At 48.4% G+C, this 24,654-nt stretch overlaps 1 protein-coding gene across 1 annotated transcript in view; it reads left to right on the top strand.

The window, feature by feature from the left end:
• The window catches only part of LOC138299741 (immunoglobulin superfamily member 1-like), a 301,153-nt gene that overhangs the window by 93,943 nt on the left and 182,556 nt on the right, over positions 1-24,654 (top strand). Inside the window, exons 4-5 of the mRNA XM_069238265.1 lie at positions 9,978-10,262; positions 15,427-15,717. Of these exons, the coding sequence (XP_069094366.1) occupies positions 9,978-10,262; positions 15,427-15,717 (576 nt within the window). The remainder of the gene's footprint in view (positions 1-9,977; positions 10,263-15,426; positions 15,718-24,654) is intronic.

The raw sequence follows: 24,654 nt of genomic DNA, 5'->3' as shown, positions 1-24,654 counted from the left end.
CGTTTTAAGTGTGCATGTATCCTATTGCGCTTTCTTATTCCTGCCATTCCCTTTACATTCCAAGTCATTATATTGTATATTGGTTCCTTATTCATCGTGTTGAATTGAGTTATTAAGCGCCAACCGTTGTGATCCCGGGATCCCAGATGCGTCTGCTAATCGCTGCTAGTCTGATGCGCGCGCCCCTCGCCAGAGCCCCCCCGCGCACCCCGCACCCGCCCGCCAGCCCCCCCGGCCCGAGAGAAAATAATGCAAAAATAGGGTAAGGATAGAATGGAGGGGAGAAATAACGAATAAAAGGATATTTCGGGTAAAGCCCGAGAATAAACAAAGTGCCACAACCGGTGCCTAAACTGCAATCTGGGAGATTAAGTTCCATACGGGTATAGTTGGGGTGGTGGGGAGCATGGGTTGATTGGAGCCAGGCATCGAAAGGCCCATCTCCAGGATAGTTCTGTCCCTGTGTGGTCCAGGCTGTGGTCACATCTGCATTAGTGGTCCGGTGAAGCTCCGACGAGGCTGGAGACGGTCGGGCCCCGTCCCGGGGCAGCTGCAAACCTCCTTGCATGGTTACAGGGGGAAGGGGGGCCACGCACCCACCTGCATAGCTCACGGCGAGGGCGCAGCTCGTGTGTGCACTTGGTCCCTAGAGTTCGTCCGCCGAGCGCGGGGTGAGATCAGGGCCGGCCAGAAGTGGAGAGAAGGATGCACTGGATTCCCCTCCAGGGGATCCGCTGTCGGTAATGTCCGTCTCGCTCCGGGTGTCAGTTTGTGATCGGGTGAATGTGCTGGTTTCCCTTAGAATTTGGGCTTGGTCAGCTTCCATTTGTGATTTTGTTGGGCGCGATGTTGCCTTGTTTTTTTTTTTTCTTCTGGCGCTGGGGGTGATCTATTCTTCGGTTGTTACCTTTTCCGTTGGCGGGCTGACCAAACCTTTAGCATGAATCCATGTCCATGCGTCCTCCGGGGTAGGAAACATGAGCGTTTTCTCGTTGATGATTATACGCAGGCGGGCTGGAAACATAAGAGAGTAGGTGATGCTATGTTCTCGCAAGAGTTGTTTGATTTTGACGAATGTTGCTCTTTTGCGTTGCACTTCCAACGTGTAGTCCGGATAGGCAGATACATTACTATTTTCCAAGCTGATTGGGTTAGAGGTTCTAAAGTGTTGGAGGACAGAATCTCTATCTCTATGGGTAAGAAACCGGGCTATCAGAGGCCGAGGTGGAGCTACGGGCCGCAGGGGCCTGCCCGGAATTCTGTGGGCTCTCTCTATCATTGGTGCTTTAGTGGCATCTTGTATTTTCATTGTGTCTTTCAGCCAAGTTTCAATGAATTCCTCAGCTTTGGGTAGTTCCAAGCGTTCTGGGATGCCAATAAATCTGATATTGTTGGGCCTTGAGCGACCTTCTGCTTCCTCGGCCCTGCGCTGCAACTGCGCCAGTTCATTTTCCATTTGTTGGATTTTGTTTTTCATGTCTGCCATCTCTGGTTGAACAGTTTTTAGCGACAGTTCTGTGTTATGCACTCTATCTGTTAGCTTGCGGTGGTCAGCTTGAAGCAGCAAGACCTCCAGTGCCGCAGCATCGATTTTCCCTTCCAGCGAGGTTTTAGTTTCCATTATTACCTGCATGATTTTATCGAACTGCAGAGAGTGTGTACGTAGTGTTTCGCTCAGTTGGAGCAGTGTTGCAGATTGCGTGTCCAAGTGACCTGCAGAAGGGGGGGGTCCCGTCCATGGAAGTCCCCGTTTTGGGGTGTTTTGGTTTGACCATGGCGCTTCCCGCGCCGCCGAGGGGGGCTGGGTTGAGTGAGGCCACCAGCGAGCCCCGGTGGGGCAAGACAGAGATCTTACGTGCGATGAATGGGTGGTTCAGGAGTGCTGGGTGGTGTGACCGTGGTTGGGCTCTCCTGAGAGCTGCCCCGAGTTTGACGTAATTGCTTGATGCTTGAGACACTATTATTGCTATGGGCTCTGCTAATTCGCCAACACCTGATTAACCACTGGCTACCACCAGCTCTGTTCCGATTGCAGCAGTTTCTTCTTTTATTGGTTTGTTGGTTTGTAACTTGCCATTTTGGTGGCCTTGTATGATCCTTTTATGTCTTTAATTTTCTTTTGTCTTGTTTTCTATTCGGTTGTGTTGTGTTCCACACTCTTCCTTTTTTTAAAAAATTTTTTTTATTTTAAGTCCCCTTCTGAGGTTTCCCTGTTTTCTCTTTTCTTATTTATTTATAATTTTTTTTTATTTATTGTTTTTTTTTAATCCCCTCTCCTAGCCGCCGCCGCGGCTCCAGTTCGCCGCACCAGGCCGGTCCCATCCATGAGGGCCGCGTGCAGGCCCGTTCAGATCATCAGCGCGGGGGAGGGGTGGCCGCTAACAGCCGGTCGTCTCTCTCGGGCCAGGCCTCGGCGCGTCCCGCACCCGCCTCCGGCGGGGGCCCAGGGAGAGAGCACACGCCATCTCGCGGCAGGAGGAACGCCCCGGTGGGCCACCCGGGATCCGGGTCCCCCGCAGGTAAGCACTCGCTTTCTCCAGCCCCAGGCAAGGGGCGGTCAGCACAGACGGGCCAGCACTCGATCCTGGTGCTAGCGCGCCCGAAGTTCAGTCCCGCGGGGGGTCCCAGGCCCGTGCGCAGCAGCCGTGCAGGGAGAGATGCCCAGGCAAGACGCCCAGGGCGCTACCTCTAGGCCGGGGGCCGCGCCCGTCCTCCACGCGTCCCCCGGCTCACGGGCCGCACAGCCAGGCCGCAGTCAGGTCGGGGGACGCGGCGCTCCAGCAGCCGTGCCCCAGCTGGAGAGCTCCCGGCTCCGCCACGCCGCCACCCAGGCCTCTCAGCCCTGGCTTCACAGTAACTGCACGCGGGAGTCCGACGGGACCACCCCGATGCCGCGTGTGCGCCGCACCCACCTCGGCTAGACCAGTTTGTTTTTTGGTTCGGGTCGCCGACCGCACCCCATTCCGTCTCGCTCGAGCTGCTGCGGGTCCAAGTTTCTCAGGGCTACCCCCGGGCCGGAGGGAGAAGCCTCCACGTCGATGTGCCCACCAGGGACCAAGATAAACGAGCAAAAGGTGGGCCGTGAGCGGAGCACTTTATTCAAGCGTCTGCTCCGGCCACCATCTTGGCCACACCCCCTCCCTACTCGACAGTCTTGCCACCCTCGGACTCCAACAACTAATCACTGCACCCACGCACGCCACAGGACACACGTTAGACCCCATTTTCACCTCAAGCAACTGGATTACCAACAAGAATATCTCCATCCTGGACTGGACCGACCATCACTGCCACACTTCGCCATCACTGCACCCAACAGCTGCCTCCGTGTCCCCAGGGCCCCCAAAGGAAATAGAACACAATTACAGATGAGAAACTCACCACAACACTTGCCAAATCACCCCTGCCTCTCACCGCCAACGCCAACACTGAAGCACGCAACCTCCTCCAATCAACCTTTGTCAAGCGCATTCCAAAAAGAGCCAGCTGGTTCACCACGATCCCCAACAACCCAAGTGCACTTGCAGATGGCTAGAAAAGAAATGGAGAAACAGCAAAACCAGCAAAGACCTTTCCTCCTTCAGAGCCACCACTGCCACCCATCACCAACGCATCAAGAGTGCAAAAAAAAAGCCACACTCCAGGAACGCATCAACGCGTCACCACACAACACAAGAGAACTCTTCACGGTAATCAACAAATTCACCAATCCTCCCTCCAAAGCCACCAACATCTCCCATCGCAAGAACTCTGCAACAAACAAGCCACCTTCTTCCACCGCAAGAATAAGGACATCTATGACAGTTTCCTCCCACAGAACCCACCCAGCATCAGAACCTATAACAGACCCACCCCCCCAGAACCCACCCAAACTGTCCCACAGCTGGTCCACTCTCACCACAGAAGAGAATGAAATCATCATGAATAGCATTCACTCTGGAGCTCTTACAGATCCCTGTCCTCACCACATCTACATCCATCGCCACCGAACTCCGAAAGACACTGAACCGCTCTATCGAAACAGCCGCCTTCCCCGATGATTGGAAAAACTCCGAAGTCTGCCCTCTCCTGAAGAGACCCACAGCCGACCCATCAAAGCTAAAGAATTTTCGACCCATCTCACTACTACCCTACCCGGTCAAAGTCCTGGAAAAAGCATAAAACTCAGAACTGTGACAATTCATCAAAGACAACAGTTCTCTGGATACCTCCCAGTCTGGCCTCCTCCCTGAGCCCAACGCTCTTCAATAAATACATGGCCCGCTTGCAGCCATCGCCAGAGGCCACAGAATGAGCATTGTGTCACACCACGATGACACACAACTCATCGTATCCCTCGCTGAAGACCCGTATAAAGACAAGAAGAAGTTTCACAACGGAATGAAAGCCATTGCCATCTGAAAGAGGGAGAGCTGCCTTAAGCTCAGCTCAGACAAGACTGAGCTCAACATCTTCGGAAACTCCACTTCAGCCTGGGATGACCGCTGGTGGACCACATTGCTCAGCATCCCACTTACTCAAACTGACCACGCCCGCAACCTGGGAATCATCTTCGACTCCTCCCTAACAATGACCCGACAGGTAAATGCAGTCACCTCTTCATGCTGGCACACCCTCCGCCAACTCTGCAAAATCTTCAAGTGGACCCCAGACGACTGCCGCAAGGTTGTGACCCACGCCCTAGTCACAAGCAGGCTCGACTATGGCAACGCACCCTACACCGGCACCACGACAAAGAACATCAGGAAACTACAACTCATCCAGAACGCTGCCGCCAGACTCATCCTGAACCTCCCCCACCAAGAACACATCTCCCAACACCTGAGACTCCTCCATTGGCTCCTGGTGGAGAAGCGAATCAACTTCAAACTACTCACCCATGCCTACAAGGCCCTTCACAACATTGGACCAGCCTACCTGAATCATTGCATTTATTTTCATAAACCCGCCAGACCCCTCCGATCTGCACAGTAGGCACTAGCCACCATTCCACGCATCCGGAAAACCATTGCTGGAGAAAAATCTTTCACCTACCTTGCCAAGAGCGGGAACAACCTACCCACACAACTCAGACAAAGCCCATCGCCCACCATCATCAGGAACAACCTCAAGACATGGCTCTTCGAATAAGGCCCAGACCCTCCACCAGCGCCTTGAGACCCTCATGGGTGAGTAGTTGCGCTTTATAAAAACTGATAGATTGATTGATTGAGGCGTAGCGATGTGTTTTGCCATCACAAGGAAAACATTGTAGCTATGTCAGGAATTGTAATAGAATAAACACAGTAATTTCAAGATGTTTAAAATAGCAAAGTAAAACATGATGAATGCACTTGTTAGTCCAACCCCTTTTCAGTCAAACCAGTATCTCTAGCTCTGCTAAAAAGCTCCTGAAACCACTGAGCCGTTGCTTCCGAGCACTGACCCTGAAATGTAGAGGAAACTGCTTACTGACACCAACAGCATTGGTGCTACTGCAAGGCCTGTGCACTGCGGTGATATCTGGCAGCATTGTGTACTCAAATATTAAAGTAAAAAGAAGTTGAAAGTAACTGACAGTAATTCACCAAATCCAGCAGACGACAAAACGCTGTTGAATTGCTTCTGGCTTCGGTCTCCTGCAACAGTCCCTCACCACCAATATAGGGAATGACACAGAAGAGTCCACGGTATTGGCCCAAGGAACATATGCTAACCTGTTTTAAATGTAAAAAGTAATGTAACTAATAAAAAAATATTAGATTAATTTAAACTAACTCCATACATAACTTTCACTACAAAAAAAAAATATGTGTTATACTTGAGAAGTTTTTTAAAGAAATGTTAAGAAAAATTTAATTTCATTTAAAATATTCAAATACATGAAAAATTAAGATAATACTGTAGTTTTTGTGTTATTCTATATTTAAAAAAATATTTTCAACTAAGTTACATTATGGTGAATCTTAAAATATTTTTAAAAAATTGTTTTGTAAACTTTTTCCTATATATTACCATATGGAGATCTCTGCTCCGATGGTGGAGATCCCTGCCTGTGTGTGAAAAATTACAAGTAGTACACACTAAATTGGGCTTTACCCCATGGTCTCAAGGCGTGGAGTAATGTAAGCCTACACCTTGTAGTAAATTTACACTTGTAAATGGAGAATAGCCTAAATTAGTTGTTGGGATGTCCCCTGCATGGTAACAAACTTGCACCCCTCTCCCGAGTGCCCGAGCTGCATGGATATCTAGATCCCTGTTACTAATGTTTGGTAAAAGGCAAATACGGATTATGCATGTGCACCATAACCTAGACTTGTCTCATGGTAATGAAGTCTGGTAATGAATTCTTGTTAGGCTGGGAGGCACACATCAAGCACTACCTTCCTTGTGGTAGAGGGCTAAGGCTCTTACCAGGAGTTAAGTGACACAAACTCAGTGGTGGTAGCATTCCCTCTTTGTATTTAGTCGTAATTAGAAGTGAGAATAGGCCATTTTACCTGTGTCACAAATGTAAAATTCTTCTAGTGTACTTAACGCACCCTTGACCTATATGGTTACTGTGTAGCGCTGGACAACACCTGATACTTGCCTGTGTGTGCTGGGATGTATGTGTGCCTATGCATGATAAATACCATAGTAGGAAATGGTTTCTATTTTGGAAGCCCAGGGCCTGGGAAGGCTAGTGGAGGTGAGGACAACAACCTTTATACAGGAGATGTGAAATCTGACATTTCTGAGGGATGTGGTGGGAACACAAAAACTAGAGGAAGGGGAGCAAGGCTTCTCCTCTGCACATCAGATGTCTCTTGAAGCCCAGAAAGAGTTACTGGTTAGTGAATCCTGGCCCCATTGTGGGTCTGATAAGGTTGTCACCGGAGGACCAGGGAATCAGGATAGAGGGGATAACGAAGGCCTTTGAACCTTTGTGAGGCATATTTCATGTGTGATCCCTGGTTACTCCTTTGGCATGTGTTGTTGATCAATCAAAGTTGGAGCTGCTCCTGCTTTTGCAGACTGCCCCTTTGACAAAGGACAGTAAAGAAGAGAAGGCATTTTAAATAAGTCAACACGCACAACAGAAAATTCAACGGATCAGATACTATATCATGTGTATGTCTTGATTAGGACTATAAAGGTGGAAACATTAGTGTCACAAACTGTTCAACAGCACTGTTTTACAGCCAGGTTCAATGAAAGAGAAGATCACCAAGACTTCTAGCTGATGGAACCAGGACTAGAGAACAAGGTCTGCTAGTCTCCCTGCTGGTTGAGGAGCCATCACCCAGAAAGTCAAGACCACATGCCATGAGCCTGGAGCCCCAGCCGTCTGCCTGCCTAGACTAGTGGAGCCTGTGAGGAAGAGTTCAGTGCCTGGAGGGAGTGAGACCCAGTCAGTATTCTGTCCAGTGGATCCTGGTGAGCAAAGTGTGACATGCCCGGTCCAGTTGAGACCATTGCAAGAGTGTGGGCTGTCCGCTTGTTCTAGTAGAAGTCAGCATCGCCTAGTGCTTAATTTGTGCTTGTTGTTTCCGATGCTGAGCACCGGCACTTGTTTTTGAGGGCTGGCGCTTATTCTTCTGCCTCAAGCATTTGCTGCGAGCAAAAGACACATATGGGAAAGACGGAGGAAGAGAAAAGCGAAAAAGCGTCACGTAGGGAGAATGTAGAAAGCTGCTAGAGTCAGCTGAAGGGGCAGGGAGTGGCTTTAAATGGATTGAAGGGGCCCAAGATGGCTTCAGGATTACGCAGCCTAAGTAATCCGTGTTCCCACATTTAATTGCAGCAGTTGCGTGTTTAAGAGGAGGGCTTAGGGCACCAGCTCGTTTTATTTACAAATTAAGCACTGATATTGCCCTTGTGAGAGCTCAGATCGGCGACCACAGTCTGCCAGGAGGTAACTACTGTGAAGCCATGGCTGTTACCATGTGCAAGCTAAAGTCAGTGACCCCTGTGTGTGAGGAGGGGACCACTATAAAGCCAGGGACATTGCTGGTGTATGAGCTGAAGTCTGCAACCCCATGCACAAAGAAAAGGTCACTGCAATTCTAGCGCCATTGCCCATGTGTGAACTGAAATCGGTGACCTTTGTATGTGAGGCGGGGTCCACCATGAGGCCAGGGTCTTGCCTGTGTGCAAGCTGAAGTTGGGGACCCCTATTTGCCTGAAGGTGGCCACCGTGAAGCCAGAGCCACAACCTATATTCGAACTAAATTCAGAAACCCCATGTGTGCCGAAAGGTGGCCACCATGAAGCCTGGCCATTTTTCCTGGCTCACCATGCAAGATTGTTGTGCTGAACACTTACCGATTGCTGCAGGAGCCACAGAAAAGACTCCTGAAACTGACACATGCTGTGCAAACATTAAGGAGGCCTGACATATCATCGATAAAAGACGGTTGCGGACTCAGCGTCAGGGGACTGGAGCTGGCGGAGAAGCAACCCTGTCATCCTGGACGTGCTGACTGCCATTGGGTGGGGTAAGTCTGTTCTAGGCTGTCAAGCCTGCTAGAAACCTGCACAAACATAACACGTAATACTGCTAAGCTAACGTTGACTCTTAAGGCAAAACGTAGACTTTGTCACTCGGAGACTAGCATGGGCCACATCTGAAAGTAATTTTAGTTATTGAATGAGTTACAACCAGCCCCACTGGAAGGGAAAGAGGGACTAGGAGATATATAGCATGCTGACCTTAAGAGACTGTGGACAATATTTAGTGTTTGGTTTTTATGCTTTGTGTGCTTTCATGGGAAATGCTTGTATTTTGAGTCTTGCGCTTGTTTATGCCACACACCTACTGCCCTCTCGTACAGCCTTGGAATGCTCAACCTACACTACCACTGAGAGTCAAGTGCTGATAGGGATAGTACTTGGCCCAGTTAATCAGGACGCATAGTAGGTCACGGTCCAGGACAGCAGGAATAGAGGGCCACAACCCCCACATTTGGGTCCAATGACCCCTTGCTTGCCTTGCGGCCTGCTGAAAGAGGCTCTTACATTAGTATATTTACAAAGTGCTAGAGTAAACACTTGTAGATATACTGGTGTTTAAGTTTTGTTTCTGACTAGTCCCCCCACCTCTCATTGGCGTAAGTGCTATTTTAAGAGAAAGAGCATACAAATGTAGAGAAGTATGTAAAGTGTTATTATTGAAGCATTTTCAAGAATAAGAGTTAACATGCACAAAAGTGGTAAAGTAGGATTTAATTGACTTATTTACAGTTTGTCAAACGGCAACTCCATCACATATGTGATGGATAGCCTGTCTGTCTTATTACAAGTGTCATAGGATGTAATGCACTAGTAATTGGGCATAGGGGGTATCTTTCACATTTGTGATGGAGTAACCTATCTGCCAAACTCTAAATCAGCCCCTAAGTTACTGTTAATGTGAAAATGATTTATAGAGCGCATGGCTGCCCCAGCAATGGGGCTTTCCAGCGCTGGGCCCAGTAAGCTGGCCAAGGCAGCAGAAAGGAGAAGAATGTTACCAGAAGACCTGGGTTACAAACAGCCATGTTTTAAGTTTTTTTCTGAAGCAAAGATGACTCAGTGTACTCCTTAAATCATGAGGCATGCTGTTTCAAAGGACTGTCACAACACACGAGGGGAACAACCACCCAACTTCTTTCTCTTGAATCGGGGGACCACTTTCAGATTAAGTTCTGTAGAACAAAGAGCTCTGGTAGAAAGATGGGCAGCATGAGATCTGAGAGAATGGGGGCTCCTGCTGAGTGCATAATCTTGTGGGCAATAGTGAGAACTTTAAACTGAATGCGCTTTTCAATGGGCAACCAGCGGAGCTTTCGGAGTCCCGATGAGGAACAGAACGTAGGAAGGCACATTGTAAACTAGAATGTGTATTTAGGACTGGGGAGGTTATTCACACCTCACAGGGACCTCTTCCTCTCCCGTCAGCAGAATCAAACATAATACAGTGAAAAATTTCTGTGACATGCCATTTTGATTGTTCTGTACTTTTCTCTTTCCAGGTCACCCATCTTCACCTACACTCTCATTCTCTGCTGGCTACACCACTTACCTGATGGGGGAATCTGTCAGTCTCAAGTGCATTGCTCCCACAATCGCAAGAGGATTCAGGTTCTACAAGGACGGGAGAGCAGCCAATGGACCACTGGATCCTTCCCTGGGCACGTACCGGATAGCTAGTGTGAACAGAGGAAACCAAGGATCATACACCTGCAAGTACTGGGTAGACATGTTGGGACAGGAGGTCACGTCTGAGGAGAGCCGCCCTGTGCAGTTGCACATTTTAGGCAAGTGTGGGAGCTGGGCTGAAAAACTCTGATTCTGACAAGGAAAGGTCAAAGAGGAAACAGCACAGGTCACCTACAGTGTGACAGTTAGGGCTCATTCAAAGTAGAAAGACTAGTCTGGACAGGATCTGTTCATAAAGCTCCAAAGACACAAGGGCAAAACCTTTAGTTCAAGATGCATTGAGCTTGATACTGTAGGATTTTGGATTACTAGATGAGGGGGATGAAACCCTACTCAAGCAGCAACCACTGTTCTTGTCAGGTTGAAACCCAAGCAAACCCCAAATTAACATGTGTTCAAACCTCAGGTAGCTTGGTTCAACAGCAATCAGGCTTAACTTAGAGGCAATGTGTAAAGTATTTATACAGCACACAAACAGTAATAATGTGGAAACAAAAACACATGAAAAATGACACAACAATTTTGAAAAATAGAGCAAAATGTAATAAATTATTTGACTCCAAAACAACAAAAACCCAATTATTAGAACCAGAGATATAGGCTAGCTGATTAAAGTACCCTAAATCCTGGTTGGAGAGCATTGTGAGGTCCTGCGTTGAGGCTGCATCATGCAGTGACTGTTCAGAGGAGCTGGATTGCGAGGTCCTGAGTCAAGGATGCATCAAGCAGCGGTGGTTCAGAGGAGCTGCGAGGCTGCGATATGTGGTCCTGCATTGAGAAAGCATTGCAGTGGTGCTTCTGGGGAGTTGTGAGGCTGCAATGCAAAATCATTCATCAAGGATTTGTGAGCAGCAGCACTTCTGAGGAGCTGCAATGTCCTGTTTCGGGGATGCAACGCGCAGTGGTTGTTCCAATGTGGAGCTACCACGTGATGTGTCGCACCGCGGTTCCATTTGGAAGGTAGTACTCACAGCCAGCAGGGTCCAGCTGCAGGGTTCAAGGTGGTTGGAGGCTTTTCTGGCCCTGAGGCTCTGATCAGGAGGCCAGCCAATTAGCCCTTAGAATCACTCTAGCAGTCCTGTGTTCAGAATGCAGGTGCAGTCCTTCTCACTCACACAAGAGGACAGCAGGGTAGCAGGGCAACAGGGCAGTCCATCTTGCAGCAGCAGTCCTTTGTCTTAGTCTTTCACAGGTCCAGAAGTGAACTGAAGAGCTGTATCTGAGCGTCCATTATTTATACCTTTTGAAGTGGGAGAAGCTTGTAGAGTCCTCACCCTACAGAGGTGTCTGGAATTTTCTGCCTCCCTGCCCTGCCCCCAGCTTGTCTGGGGGCACAAAAGACTAGTGTGAAACCCTTTGTAAGCATGCCGAGGCTGAGTATTAGTGATGCACAACTGTGATTTGTGACAGCTCTGTCTCCTCATCAAGTCTGAGATGGCTCATCCTGCCAACAACTATTGCTTCTTTGTATTACTGTCTGGGAGCAATACACAAAGGTCAAATGGCAGTTACGCCTAGTCATGTGACCCAAAATACAGGCTACAGGCATCAAATGATTAGGACGAGAAACAATCAGTCATTTAAAATTCAAATTGTCATTTAAAATTCAACTTTACCATTAAAGAGGGTTTTAAATTGCAATTATTTAGAGACCAAACTCAATATTCCTACCTGTTCCCAATGTACAGTTATCACTTATTAAGTGTAATAAGGTAGCCCAGTGTTATCCTATTGGAGAGACATACCTTGCAGTAGTGGAGAATGAATATAAGAGTTTTTAAATATCAGAACATGTAAAAGGATAAAGTACATGCCCAACTTTTTAAATACTCTGCACCCTGACCAATGGGCTGTTCCAGGCCTCCGCTGGGGGTGGCATATGTATTAAAAAGTAAGGTTTAGGCCTGGCAAAAGGTTTATTTGGCCAGGTTGAAATGGCAATTTAAAACTGCACACACAGGCTACAATGGCCTGGCTTGACCAAGTCACCTCACCTCTAGAAATATCCATTCAAAGGTTCCCACAAATAATAGAGCACATTTCATATTGACTTCATACTCAGAGTCTTGCAACTAGGTGAACTGCAGTTCCAGAAAACTGAAGAGGTGTAAACCAAAGAATTGATTCGAAAAACAAGTAAAGTCTTATGTTCCACTTAAAAGTCAAGTGTTTCACTTGGACCTCTTAGACCTCTTGGTGATATTCTATGAAACATGTCTATCCAATATGCTTCATCTTTGCAAGTGTCATTGTGTGTGTTAACCTTCCATGCTTTATTTTTTCCAAAATTTGGAACTTCATTTGGGATAAGTTATGATGTCCTTCCATAAAATGGCTGGCAATAGGAGATTTTCTGAGTGAACATTACTGTTAAACAAATACTTGCTGTTGTTGCAGGTCACAAAGCTCTTCAACTTGTCTTGTTTACCTGCATGTTGATAAGAAGTTATATTTGATTTTCTAATGTTATTGCAGTGTCCCTACCAACACCGGTGTTGGGGGGAGATGGTGGAGGAGGGGAGGGGGGTTTTGGTAATATATTTTGTCTGGATTAGGTTTGCTGAAGATTTCTCTGCATTAGTGGAATTGATTTTGTAGTTCTTTGTTGTAGTTCTTTTTTACAATTCCATGATCTCTGGCTAGCTATCAAAGGTTTTTCTTGAAACGGATAACATATTCCATTATTACGCTGAATTTTAGAGCAGTGATGTAATATTGATTTCTTAACTATCCAATGACTGTAAAAATATTTATAAAGAAACCCAAGTCTTTATTTTAAATTGTTATCTTTTTACTTAAGCAATTCCAATCAGTTTCCATCAACATACTTTGATGTCTTTTCAAACCTGCTCAGCACTTCTGTTTTACTGGTGTCATAGCCATCATTATTGCATGGGATTAATTGACATATACAAGTTAGGAAAACATTAAATGTTTCTTTAATGAGAGAGGGTGACATTCTGCATAGTGAAGCAAGCTGTTATTATGAAGAGGCGGAGAGGTATGTCCTCTAAATTCTATTCACCAAAACTGCCCATACATACAAGTCATTTAAATGACCTACACTGATATCTGATACCAATTTAATTCAGTTGTGCATGAAACGTTCCAATGAAAACTCACATCACTGATATACTATATTCATAATATGAGAAATGTCCTCCATTTGTACTGGGTAAGAAAGTTCTCTTCTTTAATCAGCAGATAGCAATTTGCCTAAGATTGGGCCACATTGGACCTCATCAGTGCTCCTGAAGCATGAGAACTGAACCTATTAATACTTGTTAAAATAGTTATAGTTTACAATTATGTACATCAGTTATAATACCACTATCTAATTTGTCCCTTAAAACCCTTCATGAAGAATATTCAACTCTAAACCTTTGCGACCTTCATTGTAACATATTGATGTGTTGAGAGACATATCTAGAGTACACAATATTGGTTGAATATCTCCTATTTAAAGCTATTCTAACTGAGTAAGAAAAGAAGGCTATTTGTACTACGTCATCCTCATCATCACATTCAAGAAATATGCTTAATGTTTATTGACTCCAGAGATTATAGGTCTACACGGACAGACCAGGGTACGTCTAGGCTTTCAAATAAAACAAAACTGTACATTACTCAAGAAAACCATCATAGACCCATTATCTATGTATTTCTAAAAGTGCACATGGATCCTGTGTGTGGTGATAGTGGGTAAAGTTTTGTCAAAGATTCAAATTCAAACCTTTTTCCAAATGAAATTATGTTTTAATAAAACATTTAACACTAAATGCTTTTCAACTTATTTACTTGATCAGTTCAGCGCCAGCTTTCAAAGTAAAGCAATACACATGGCAACCCAATCTTCCCCTAGGAACTGGGTATAGATAATCTGCCAAAAACAAATGCTCCTAGAGAAAATATTTTGATATTATTTGTGTGCAATTACAGTGGTCAGAACAGATCCAATCTCCAATAAATGGAACATACAGGTACGTATTCTTCAAACTTGGAATATATTAGCAACCTAATTAAAATGTATACATAAATATGTGTCCATTAGTTATTAACACTATGTACACTCCCACCTAGATCACAATATGCAAATATATGCCATCACATCTGAAGATCCAGGGTCAAGTTGTAGGCCACCTCTTGACCCAAACCTATAGATTAGTTTAACCAAGTAAAATCCTGGTGTTCCACTTGGTATGTCAATAAGAAGGAGTAGTCAATGCTTCGGTTTTAAATGGGTGTCAAGGGTCTGTCAGACCATCTTCAGGACTTCAGTGTTGATACAAAACCAAGATCATACATTGAATATACTCAGTAATAGTGCCTCAAACATCTGTATAGTACACACAAGCAGGAATACAGCTTTTCCATGTGAGACCTCCTCGGTTCCGCTCTATGACATCGAGTGAGCTCCTGACATTGACATGCTAAGTGGAACACTAGGATTTTACTTGGTTGGACTGTAATTAATTTATAGGCTTGGGTCAAGAGGTGGCCCTACAACTCCACCCTGGATCTTTGGATGTGACTGTATATATTTGCATATTGTGAGCTAGGGAGAAGTGTACACATTGTTGATGACTAATGGGCAGATATGTATGTGTATATACTTTTTAATTAATTCTGTTGCTAATACAATCCATGTTTGAACAGTATGTACTTGTATGTTCCATTTATTGGAAATTGGATCTGTTCTGACCACTGTGATTGCACACAAATAATATCAGAGTAATTCCTCTATGAGCATTTGTTTTGGGCAGCTTTCAAAGTAAGTCAGGAAAGTGAGGAGGTAGATTTCTACACAAATTTCAGATGTGCTAGCAGCAGCGTCCACCAGCAAAACCCCACCAGGCTGTATCAAAGTTATGCGCTTCACATTAGGCTTCCTGAACCGTTGCCAGTGCTGGTGAATACAGCAGAAGCACCATCTCTTCATACAGATGGTGCTGCCCTGCTCTGTCTTTCTAGGGCAGCCGCAATGCAACAACATTAATTGGTACTCTCAGTTGCACTAAAAAGAGTAAACCTACACCCAAGTGTGTTACTCAGCAGATTCCAGATGCTGTCACTTCTACTCTAAACATACGTCCATGAGTTATAGTGGGGTGTAGACTGGCAGTGTGGGACAAGAAGGGATGCCTGGCCTAAAAGGCATGAACTAAGGTGATCAGCCAAAATAAAATAGCATGAAATGCCTTTATTTGATTGATGAATTGTATCAAGTTGCAATGATAACTATGAACTATTTCCTTTTTTCAGAACACCCAGCAACCCCTGATTTGTTCTTAGAGCCCAAGAATTCTGTGTATCTCAGAGGAGAATCTGTAGGTGTTCGCTGCGAGGTTCATGGGATGGCCAGCCCCGCAGAATACCACTTCTTTAAAGATGGATCAAACGTTGCTGCAAGTAGAGGCACATCCGAGAGCACTTACGTCATAGCCAGTGCTGACAGCCAGTCAGCAGGGTCATACACTTGCCAGTACTTCATTCATTTGCCAGGTCGTCTTCTGACTTCCATGCTAAGCTCCCCAGTATCTATCTACATCACAGGTAATGACAGCTATAGCCAAAAAACATATATTTAATATGGTTGTGTTTTTTATGTAATGGGTGCACTATGATATGCCAGAGGCGCGGCAATCATAGGTCAGTGGGACTACCATCCTTCACCTACTCGCAGAGTGTATGTTCATATAGAGCCCATTTTAAAACTTAATATGCCAAATAATAGCTTTGAACTGTCAAGTACAACCTCAAACACCACGCAGAAACAGCATATAGCCCAACACAACCTCAAATAGACACAACCATCATACATCCATAAGACAAGACATGTCTTCAAGTGACAGAGGAACAGACAAAAAAATTATACAGGGAGTGCAGAATTATTAGGCAAGTTGTATTTTTGAGGATTAATTTTATTATTGAACAACAACCATGTTCTCAATGAACCCAAAAAACTCATTAATATCAAAGCTGAATATTTTTGGAAGTAGTTTTTAGTTTGTTTTTAGTTTTAGCTATGTTAGGGGGATATCTGTGTGTGCAGGTGACTATTACTGTGCATAATTATTAGGCAACTTAACAAAAAAAAATATATACCCATTTCAATTATTTATTATTACCAGTGAAACCAATATAACATCTCAACATTCACAAATATACATTTCTGACATTCAAAAACAAAACAAAAACAAATCAGTGACCAATATAGCCACCTTTCTTTGCAAGGACACTCAAAAGCCTGCCATCCATGGATTCTGTCAGTGTTTTGATCTGTTCACCATCAACATTGCGTGCAGCAGCAACCACAGCCTCCCAGACACTGTTCAGAGAGGTGTACTGTTTTCCCTCCTTGTAAATCTCACATTTGATGATGGACCACAGGTTCTCAATGGGGTTCAGATCAGGTGAACAAGGAGGCCATGTCATTAGATTTCCTTCTTTTATACCCTTTCTTGCCAGCCACGCTGTGGAGTACTTGGACGCGTGCGATGGAGCATTGTCCTGCATGAAAACCATGTTTTTCTTGAAGGATGCAGACTTCTTCCTGTACCACTGCTTGAAGAAGGTGTCTTCCAGGAACTGGCAGTAGGACTGGGAGTTGAGCTTGACTCCATCCTCAACCCGAAAAGGCCCCACAAGCTCATCTTTGATGATACCAGCCCAAACCAGTACTCCACCTCCACCTTGCTGGCGTCTGAGTCGGACTGGAGCTCTCTGCCCTTTACCAATCCAGCCACGGGCCCATCCATCTGGCCCATCAAGACTCACTCTCATTTCATCAGTCCATAAAACCTTAGAAAAATCAGTCTTGAGATATTTCTTGGCCCAGTCTTGACGTTTCAGCTTGTGTGTCTTGTTCAGTGGTGGTCGTCTTTCAGCCTTTCTTACCTTGGCCATGTCTCTGAGTATTGCACACCTTGGGGCATATTTATACTCCGTTTGCGCCGAATTAGCGTAGTTTTTTTCGACGCAAATTCGGCGCAAAACTAACGCCATATTTATACTTTGGCGTTAGACGCGTCTAGCGCCAAAGTATGAGGAAAGAGCGTAATTTTTTTGCGTGAACGCCTTCCTTGCGTTAATGAGATGCAAGGTAGGCGTTCCCGTCTAAAAAAATGACTGCGCCGCAAATGCGTCGTATTTATACTCCCGGGCAAAAATGACGCCCGGGAGTGGGCGGGGCAAAAAACCCCGCATTTGTGCCGGATTTTAGCGCCTGGGTCAGGGCAGGCGTTAAGGGACCTGTGGGCTCAAAATGAGCCCACAGCTGCCCTCCCATGCCCCCAGGGACCCCCCCTGCCACCCTTGCCCACCCCAGGAGAACACCCAAGGATGGAGGGACCCACCCCAGGGACATTCAGGTAAGTATAATTTTTTTTTTTTTAATATTTTTTTTTGGCATAGGGGGGCCTGATTTGTGCCCCCCTACATGCCTCAATGCCCAATGACCATGCCCAGGGGACATAAGTCCCCTGGGCATGGCCATTGGGCAAGGGGGCATGACTCCTGTCTTTACTAAGACAGGAGTCATGTAAATGGCGCCTGGGCGTCGTTAAAAATGGCGCAAATCGGGTGGAGGCGATTTTTGGGCGTCAACCTGACTTGCACCATTTTTAAGACGCCCTAGCGCCATTTTTCCCAACGCCGGCGCTGCCTGGTGTACGTGGTTTTTTTCCACGCACACCAGGCAGCGCCGGTCTGCTTGCACCGGCTAACGCCATTCAATAAATACGGCGCCCGCATGGTGCTTCAGAATGGCGTTAGCCGGCGCAAAACTTTTTGACGCTAAACTGCGTTAGCGCAGTTTAGCGTCAAAAAGTATAAATACGGGCCCTTGTGCTTTTGGGCACTCCAGTGATGTTGCAGCTCTGAAATATGGCCAAACTGGTGGCAAGTGGCATCGTGGCAGCTGCACGCTTGACTTTTCTCAGTTCATGGGCAGTTATTTTGCGCCTTGGTTTTTCCACATGCTTCTTGCGACCCTGTTGACTATTTTGAATGAAACGCTTGATTGTTCGATGATCACGCTTCAGAAGCTTTGCAATTTTAAGAGTGCTGCATCCCTCTGCAAGATATCTCACTATTTTTGACTTTTCTGAGCCTGTCAAGTCCTTCTTTTGACCCATTTTGCCAAAGGAAAGGAAGTTGCCTAATAATTATGCACACCTGATATAGGGTGTTGATGTCATTAGACCACACCCCTTCTCATTACAGAGATGCACATCACCTAATATGCTTAATTGGTAGTAGGCTTTCGAGCCTATACAGCTTGGAGTAAGACAACATGCATAAAGAGGATGATGTGGTCAAAATACTCATTTGCCTAATAATTCTGCACTCCCTGTACAGCTTCAAATGTCTATGCCTCAATTGAACAGGTACAAGCATAATTCTATTAGCTAAAACCATCATATTTCAGGGTTTAGCCTTGTATGTCTAGATACATTTCAAAGCGCCTACATGCAAGTCCAAACACAGTCTCAAGATCAGGAGGGATATATCTTAGGATCAGTAAGAAAACATTGACTCCTGTCTCACTGACACTGAGAGATGGATGAACCACAGTTGTTTACAGCTGAGTAGAATCACGATTTAGGTTATCCTATTAGGTGCTGTGCTAATGATTGAACCCTTTGCTTTTAAGCCTTATTTCCCCTGCCCAATCTTCAATGATGGGGAGAAAGCCACACTATTGGAGTGATACAGATAAATGCCTTGAAATGGGCTAGATAAGTAGCTCATTAGAAGTATACACTTCCATCTCTCTAATGTAATGAACAGCACCCACCTGATTGCTACACCTCTCAGATATGTTTAAGGGTATTAAGTATTTCTAGGCCAGAATATGAAAGCAGCTTGTACATAGATATCACTAAAATGTTGCCTTGTTAAGATCATGCCCCCTAACAGGCTATACCTAGAAATGCAAGATGACAGCTTTGCATTCTTTGGTAAAGGCCTGGCAATCAATGGAAATGTGGCAGACAGCCTTGCATTTTTCATATGCTTGCACTTGAACATTTGTGATGAGAAGATGAAAAGAATAAAATAACTTTTGTACCGTTATTTGTATAGGAGGCCTGATGATTGAGAAGAGAAGGCCTTTGTTGCCTGTGCCCTGCTCTGCAGTTTGGGCATGCTGCTGAATGTTTGACAACACAGATCTGTGGTCCCTTGTTAGGAGGGCAAGTTATCATGGTCATACCAAAGTGCACATTACCAGATAGGACTGGGAGTGGTGGAGTTCTGATATGAAATTTGGTGCTCCTGGTTTAGACTCATCAATAATATATTTGCGATCAAGTTCCCTTGTCAGTACTGAGGCATTCTAGATAAGATTGACAGGCACAAGTTGTTGTTTGAGTTTTTATATAAAGAGTTATTCTGCAAAATACATGAAATGTGCCATCAGTAAATGTAGCAGCAAAGGTTATAATTCATAAGTACAAAGAACTCAATAAAGTGATATATGAAATCCAGCATAAATTCACCTTCTAAAGGTGGGAATTAAAGGGCCTTTGTGGTACACAGAAATGCACATCCTTTATAGGACTTTAGACAAAAACTTTTATACAATTCTAAATGAGTACATGGTTCTCAGGAAATGCCCCAATAAGAATCTAGCAAGAGGAAACAATTTACTGTAGAATACATTCAAAGATTCCCTTATAGTAGCATTACATGAGATTTTTTAGTTCTAATAGTTTATTCCAGCACACTAGTTGATACATTGGATACCGACAGCCTGAGAGAGTTAGGGGGTGATTCTAACCCTGGCGGTCGGTGTTAAAGCGGCGGCCAACCCGCCAACAGGCTGGCGGTAAAAAAAATGGGATTCTGAGCCTGGCGGGAACCGCCAACACAGACAGCCACCTTAACACTCCGACCGCCACGGCGGTACAAACAAACAGCGCGGCGGTCACCGCCAACAGACAGGCGGGAGACAATGTACCGCCCACACTATTCCAACTCACCAATCCGCCACCTTTTCCGGGGCGGGAGCACCGCCGATAAAAACACGGCGGAAACAGACTACGGACGGGAAAACGCTCACCACTACGCACTCCAGGAGTAAGGAGGACAGCATGGTACCCGAATTAAACATCCTACCTGCTCTCGTCTACCTTCTCATCTACCACGAGTACGAAGTCCGGCGCAGACGACAACGGTGAGTACTGCACCTACGACACACGGGAGGGGGAGGACGAAAGGTCACGGGCACACACATATGCGACCCCCCCCCCCCAACTATGTACTCACCAATGCAGAGCACCAAGTCACAGTGACACCACCCAAACACCCCTGAAAAATGCCAGGACGTAATCATATTTGGAATAAATATTTATGTACCAAAAAGCTCCAGAAAATTAGAGTACAACCATGAAAGATATCCACAACAAAACTAATGACATACACATCAGTGTATAACTGAAGTAACAAGTCCTGCACATCCTACGAATTCAGCATGTCCGTGGGCCAAAGTCTTGAGAAACAAGGGCAAAGCCCACACAGGAGACCTGAGTCCTTTGGAGAGAACACTGCAGGGGCATCAGATGTAAAAACTACAGGCACCTCAGGGGGAAGGGAAGGGGGGGGCACCACAGCCACATGAGTCCACGACGCCAGATCCACGAGGAGCCACCATGCCCACTGGACCATCCTGGGGAGTGCAAAGCCACAGTCTCTCAATGTCTCTACAGTGGGTGGGCTGCCCACTGGACCATCCTGGGGAGTGCAAAGCCACAGTCTCTCAATGTCTCTACAGTGGGTGGGCTGCCCACTGGACCATCCTGGGGAGTGCAAAGCCACAGTCTCTCAAGGTTCTACAGTGGGTGGGCTGCCCACTGGACCATCCTGGGGAGTGCAAAGCCACAGTCTCTCAATGTCTCTACAGTGGGTGGGCTGCCCACTGGACCATCCTGGGGAGTGCAAAGCCACAGTCTCTCAATGTCTCTACAGTGGGTGGGCTGCCCACTGGACCATCCTGGGGAGTGCAAAGCCACAGTCTCTCAATGTCTCTACAGTGGGTGGGCTGCCCACTGGACCATCCTGGGGAGTGCAAAGCCACAGTCTCTCAAGTCTCTACAGTGGGTGGGCTGCCCACTGGACCATCCTGGGGAGTGCAAAGCCACAGTCCATCAGGTGGATGACAGTCTCCACTGGTCAAGGAGGAGGCATGGTGGGCACAGTGAACCATAAACGGTGCTTGAGACGGCTGTGCCCAGCGGAGCGGTGCTTGAGACGGCGGTGCCCAGCGGAGCGGTGCTTGAGACGGCGGGGCCCAGCGGAGCGGTGCTTGAGAGGAAGGGCCCAGCGGAGCGGTGCTTGAGAGGAAGGGCCCAGCGGAGCGGTGCTTGAGACGGCGGGGCCCATCGGAGCGGTGCTTGAGAGGAAGGGCCCAGCGGAGCGGTGCTTGAGAGGAAGGGCCCAGCGGAGCGGTGCCTCAGAGGAAGGGCCCAGCGGAGCGGTGCTTGAGAGGAAGGGCCCAGCGGAGCGGTGCTTGAGAGGAAGGGCCCAGCGGAGCGGTGCTTGAGAGGAAGGGCCCAGCGGAGCGGTGCTTGAGAGGAAGGGCCCAGCGGAGCGGTGCCTCAGAGGAAGGGCCCAGCGGAGCGGTGCTTGAGAGGAAGGGCCCAGCGGAGCGGTGCTTGAGAGGAAGGGCCCAGCGGAGCGGTGCTTGAGAGGAAGGGCCCAGCGGAGCGGTGCCTCAGAGGAAGGGCCCAGCGGAGCGGTGCTTGAGACGGCGGGGCCCTGTTCAGCGGTGCTCTTCTCCACGGCGGGGCCCGGTTCAGCGGTGCCTATCTCCACGGCGGGGCCCTGTTCAGCGGTGCTCTTCTGCACCGCGGGCCCTCTTCAGCGGTGCTCTTCTCCACGGTGGGGCCCTGTTCAGCGGTGCTCTTCTGCACCGCGGGCCCTGTTCAGCGGTGCTCTTCTCCATGGCGGGGCCCTGTTCAGCGGTGCTCTTCTGCACCGCGGGCCCTGTTCAGCGGTGCCTATCTCCACGGCGGGGCCCTGTTCAGCGGTGCTCTTCTCCACGGCGGGGCCCTGTTCAGCGGTGCTCTTCTGCACCGCGGGCCCTGTTCAGCGGTGCCTATCTCCACGGCGGGGCCCTGTTCAGCGGCGCTCTTCTGCACTGCGGGCCCTGTTCAGCGGTGCTCTTCTCCACGGCGGGGCCCTGTTCAGCGATGCTCATCCAGCAGGTCAAGGGAGCCAGACCTGGCCTCGACTCCCTGCTCAGTCGCCCTCGGACCGTGACGTTTCTGGACCCTTCGGGGACGGACTCCTGGCCTCCTTAGTGTCCTCCTTCCCAGCTGGGATGTGGCATGTGGGGTCCACCTTCTCCGCGCTCCTGCTGGCCTTCCGCTCCTTTGATGGGGCTCTCGGGCCCTTGCCTCCCCTAGATGGTGTCGGGGGTGAAGTGGCCGCACATTGCTCCTTGGGGGCAGCCAGTTCGGTCCTCGCACGGCGGTCCTTGGTTTTGCGGGTCCTCTTGCCGGGGGGGGGGGCTGGACGTGTCCTTGCTGCTGATCGATGTGTCACTGCTGGCAAAGGGTGGGCTCCAGAACCCAGGCACAACAGTGACACCCGAAGCTGGGCTGGTGGTGGCTGCGGTGCTCTTGGGACTCTTTGAAGATGGATGGGGGAGGTCATCGGGGGGAAAGAGGTTAAGGTTAGCCAGGAAAAGTTTTTTAGGGCCAAGGTAAAGGGTAGGAGAAGTGGAGATGGAAGTGGAGGTAGAGGAGGTGGTTGTAGGAGAGTCAGGTGTGCTGTCATTGGGTGAAGGTGCTGGTGCTGTAGGCTGTCGTGAGGTGGATGGATGTTGGGTGGGTGGCTGCCTGCGTTTGTGTGTCTTGGAAGAGGGGGTGACAGACACAGTGGGAGAGGACACAGGGGACGTGTACATGGCAGTGGGGGTGGTGACTGCACAAGTGTGGACTGTACTGGAGGGTGAGGTGGTGATGGAAGCACTGGCTGATGTTGGGGTGCATGCAGGTGTGAGTGTAGACGTCACAGGGAGGGAGGAGGGAGACGAGGAGGAGGGGGACACAGGGGTGGCAGTGGCTATTGGCATGTCTGCATCTGGGTGTTGCTCGGGTGAGTGTTTGCGGGATCTGTGGTGCTTGTGTTTGGATGAGCTGCTCTTGGGTGTTGAGGTGTGTGCAGGCTGGTCTGATGGTGTGGATGGGATAGGCTGAGGAACAGGAGACAGAGACAGGCTGGAGGCAGTCAGAAGAGGGAGGCTGGAAACAGGGACAATGGCTGCCGTCAGTGCTGAGGCCAGAGCAGTGAACGCTCGTTGATGGGCAGCCTGACCCGAATGAATGCCCTCCAGGTACGCATTGCTCTGTTGCACCTCCCTTTGCACACCCTGGATGGCATTCAAAAGGGTCATCTGCCCAACAATGAGCGTCCTTACCAGGTCAATGAGCTCCGCACTGAGGGCAGCAGGGGCAACAGGGGCAGGGGCTGAGGTGCCTGGGGCGAAGGAGACGCGCGCCTTCCTGGGCGAACCGGCACGGAGCGAAGACTGAGGGGCTGCTGGGAGGGCGGGGCTGGTGCGCTGGGTGGCGGCTGTACCTGTAGAGGCGGGGGGCACGGATGTTGCCGCCACCCCTAGGGAGCTCCCATCCGAGGACGTGTCGCTTTCGCTGCTCTCACCAGCGGTCCCCGTCGTGGTGCTCCCCTCGCCCTCCGGATCACTGGTGCCCTCGGTGTCTGTTCCTGGGCCCACCGGGGCCTTGTGTCCTGCAGCTCCCTCGTGCTCCGATGCCATATCTCCTCCGCCTGATGATGCTAATGCACACATGCACAAGAAGATGAATAGAAAGGGTGGGGGGAGAAAAAAGAAGACCAGGTTGAGTGCATGCAATGTCAACACCGTTGGCGGAGAGGACAGACACAGGTGCCTAATGCACTAAGCCGCGCATTCGGGGTACACTACTCAGTACTACTGACTAAGACAACAGGCCAAGAGACGTCAAACGCGCACATGGGAGATGCTGGACCTTCAATGGCTGTACTTGTCACCCTACAGAGGTGGGGGCCGGGGGCACAGGGCCATGCCTAAGGGAGAGGACTACACTACAGAAAGCGCCCTGGCCTAATGTCACCCACAGCCCTCCTCCCCCACCCAGACGCCTCCACTGCGCAGAAAGATAGGAGAATGTGCTGATACTCACCCCCTTGTGTCTGCTGTGATGTCTTAAAGCGCCCATCCAATTCAGGGTAGGCCACCGCCAGGATCCGGGACATCAGGGGGGTCATGGTGCGACTGGCACCCCTCCTAGGTTGGGAGGCCATCCCCAGCAGTGTTTCTGCGGTCTTCCTTGTTCCGCGGCGGATGTCCTCCCACCTCTTGCGGCAGTGGGTGCCCCGTCTGTTGTGGACCCCCAAGGTCCGGACTTCCTTGGCGATGGCACGCCAAATCTCGATCTTCTGATGGGCGCTGACCTATTAGACATGTACAGGGTGGAAAGGAGGAAA

This window comes from Pleurodeles waltl, chromosome 6 (genome assembly GCF_031143425.1).
Source record: "Pleurodeles waltl isolate 20211129_DDA chromosome 6, aPleWal1.hap1.20221129, whole genome shotgun sequence".
Classification (NCBI taxonomy): Eukaryota; Metazoa; Chordata; class Amphibia; order Caudata; family Salamandridae; genus Pleurodeles; species Pleurodeles waltl.
The sequence above is the reverse complement of the archived record's forward strand: the minus strand, read 5'-3'. Positions and strand labels throughout refer to the sequence as shown.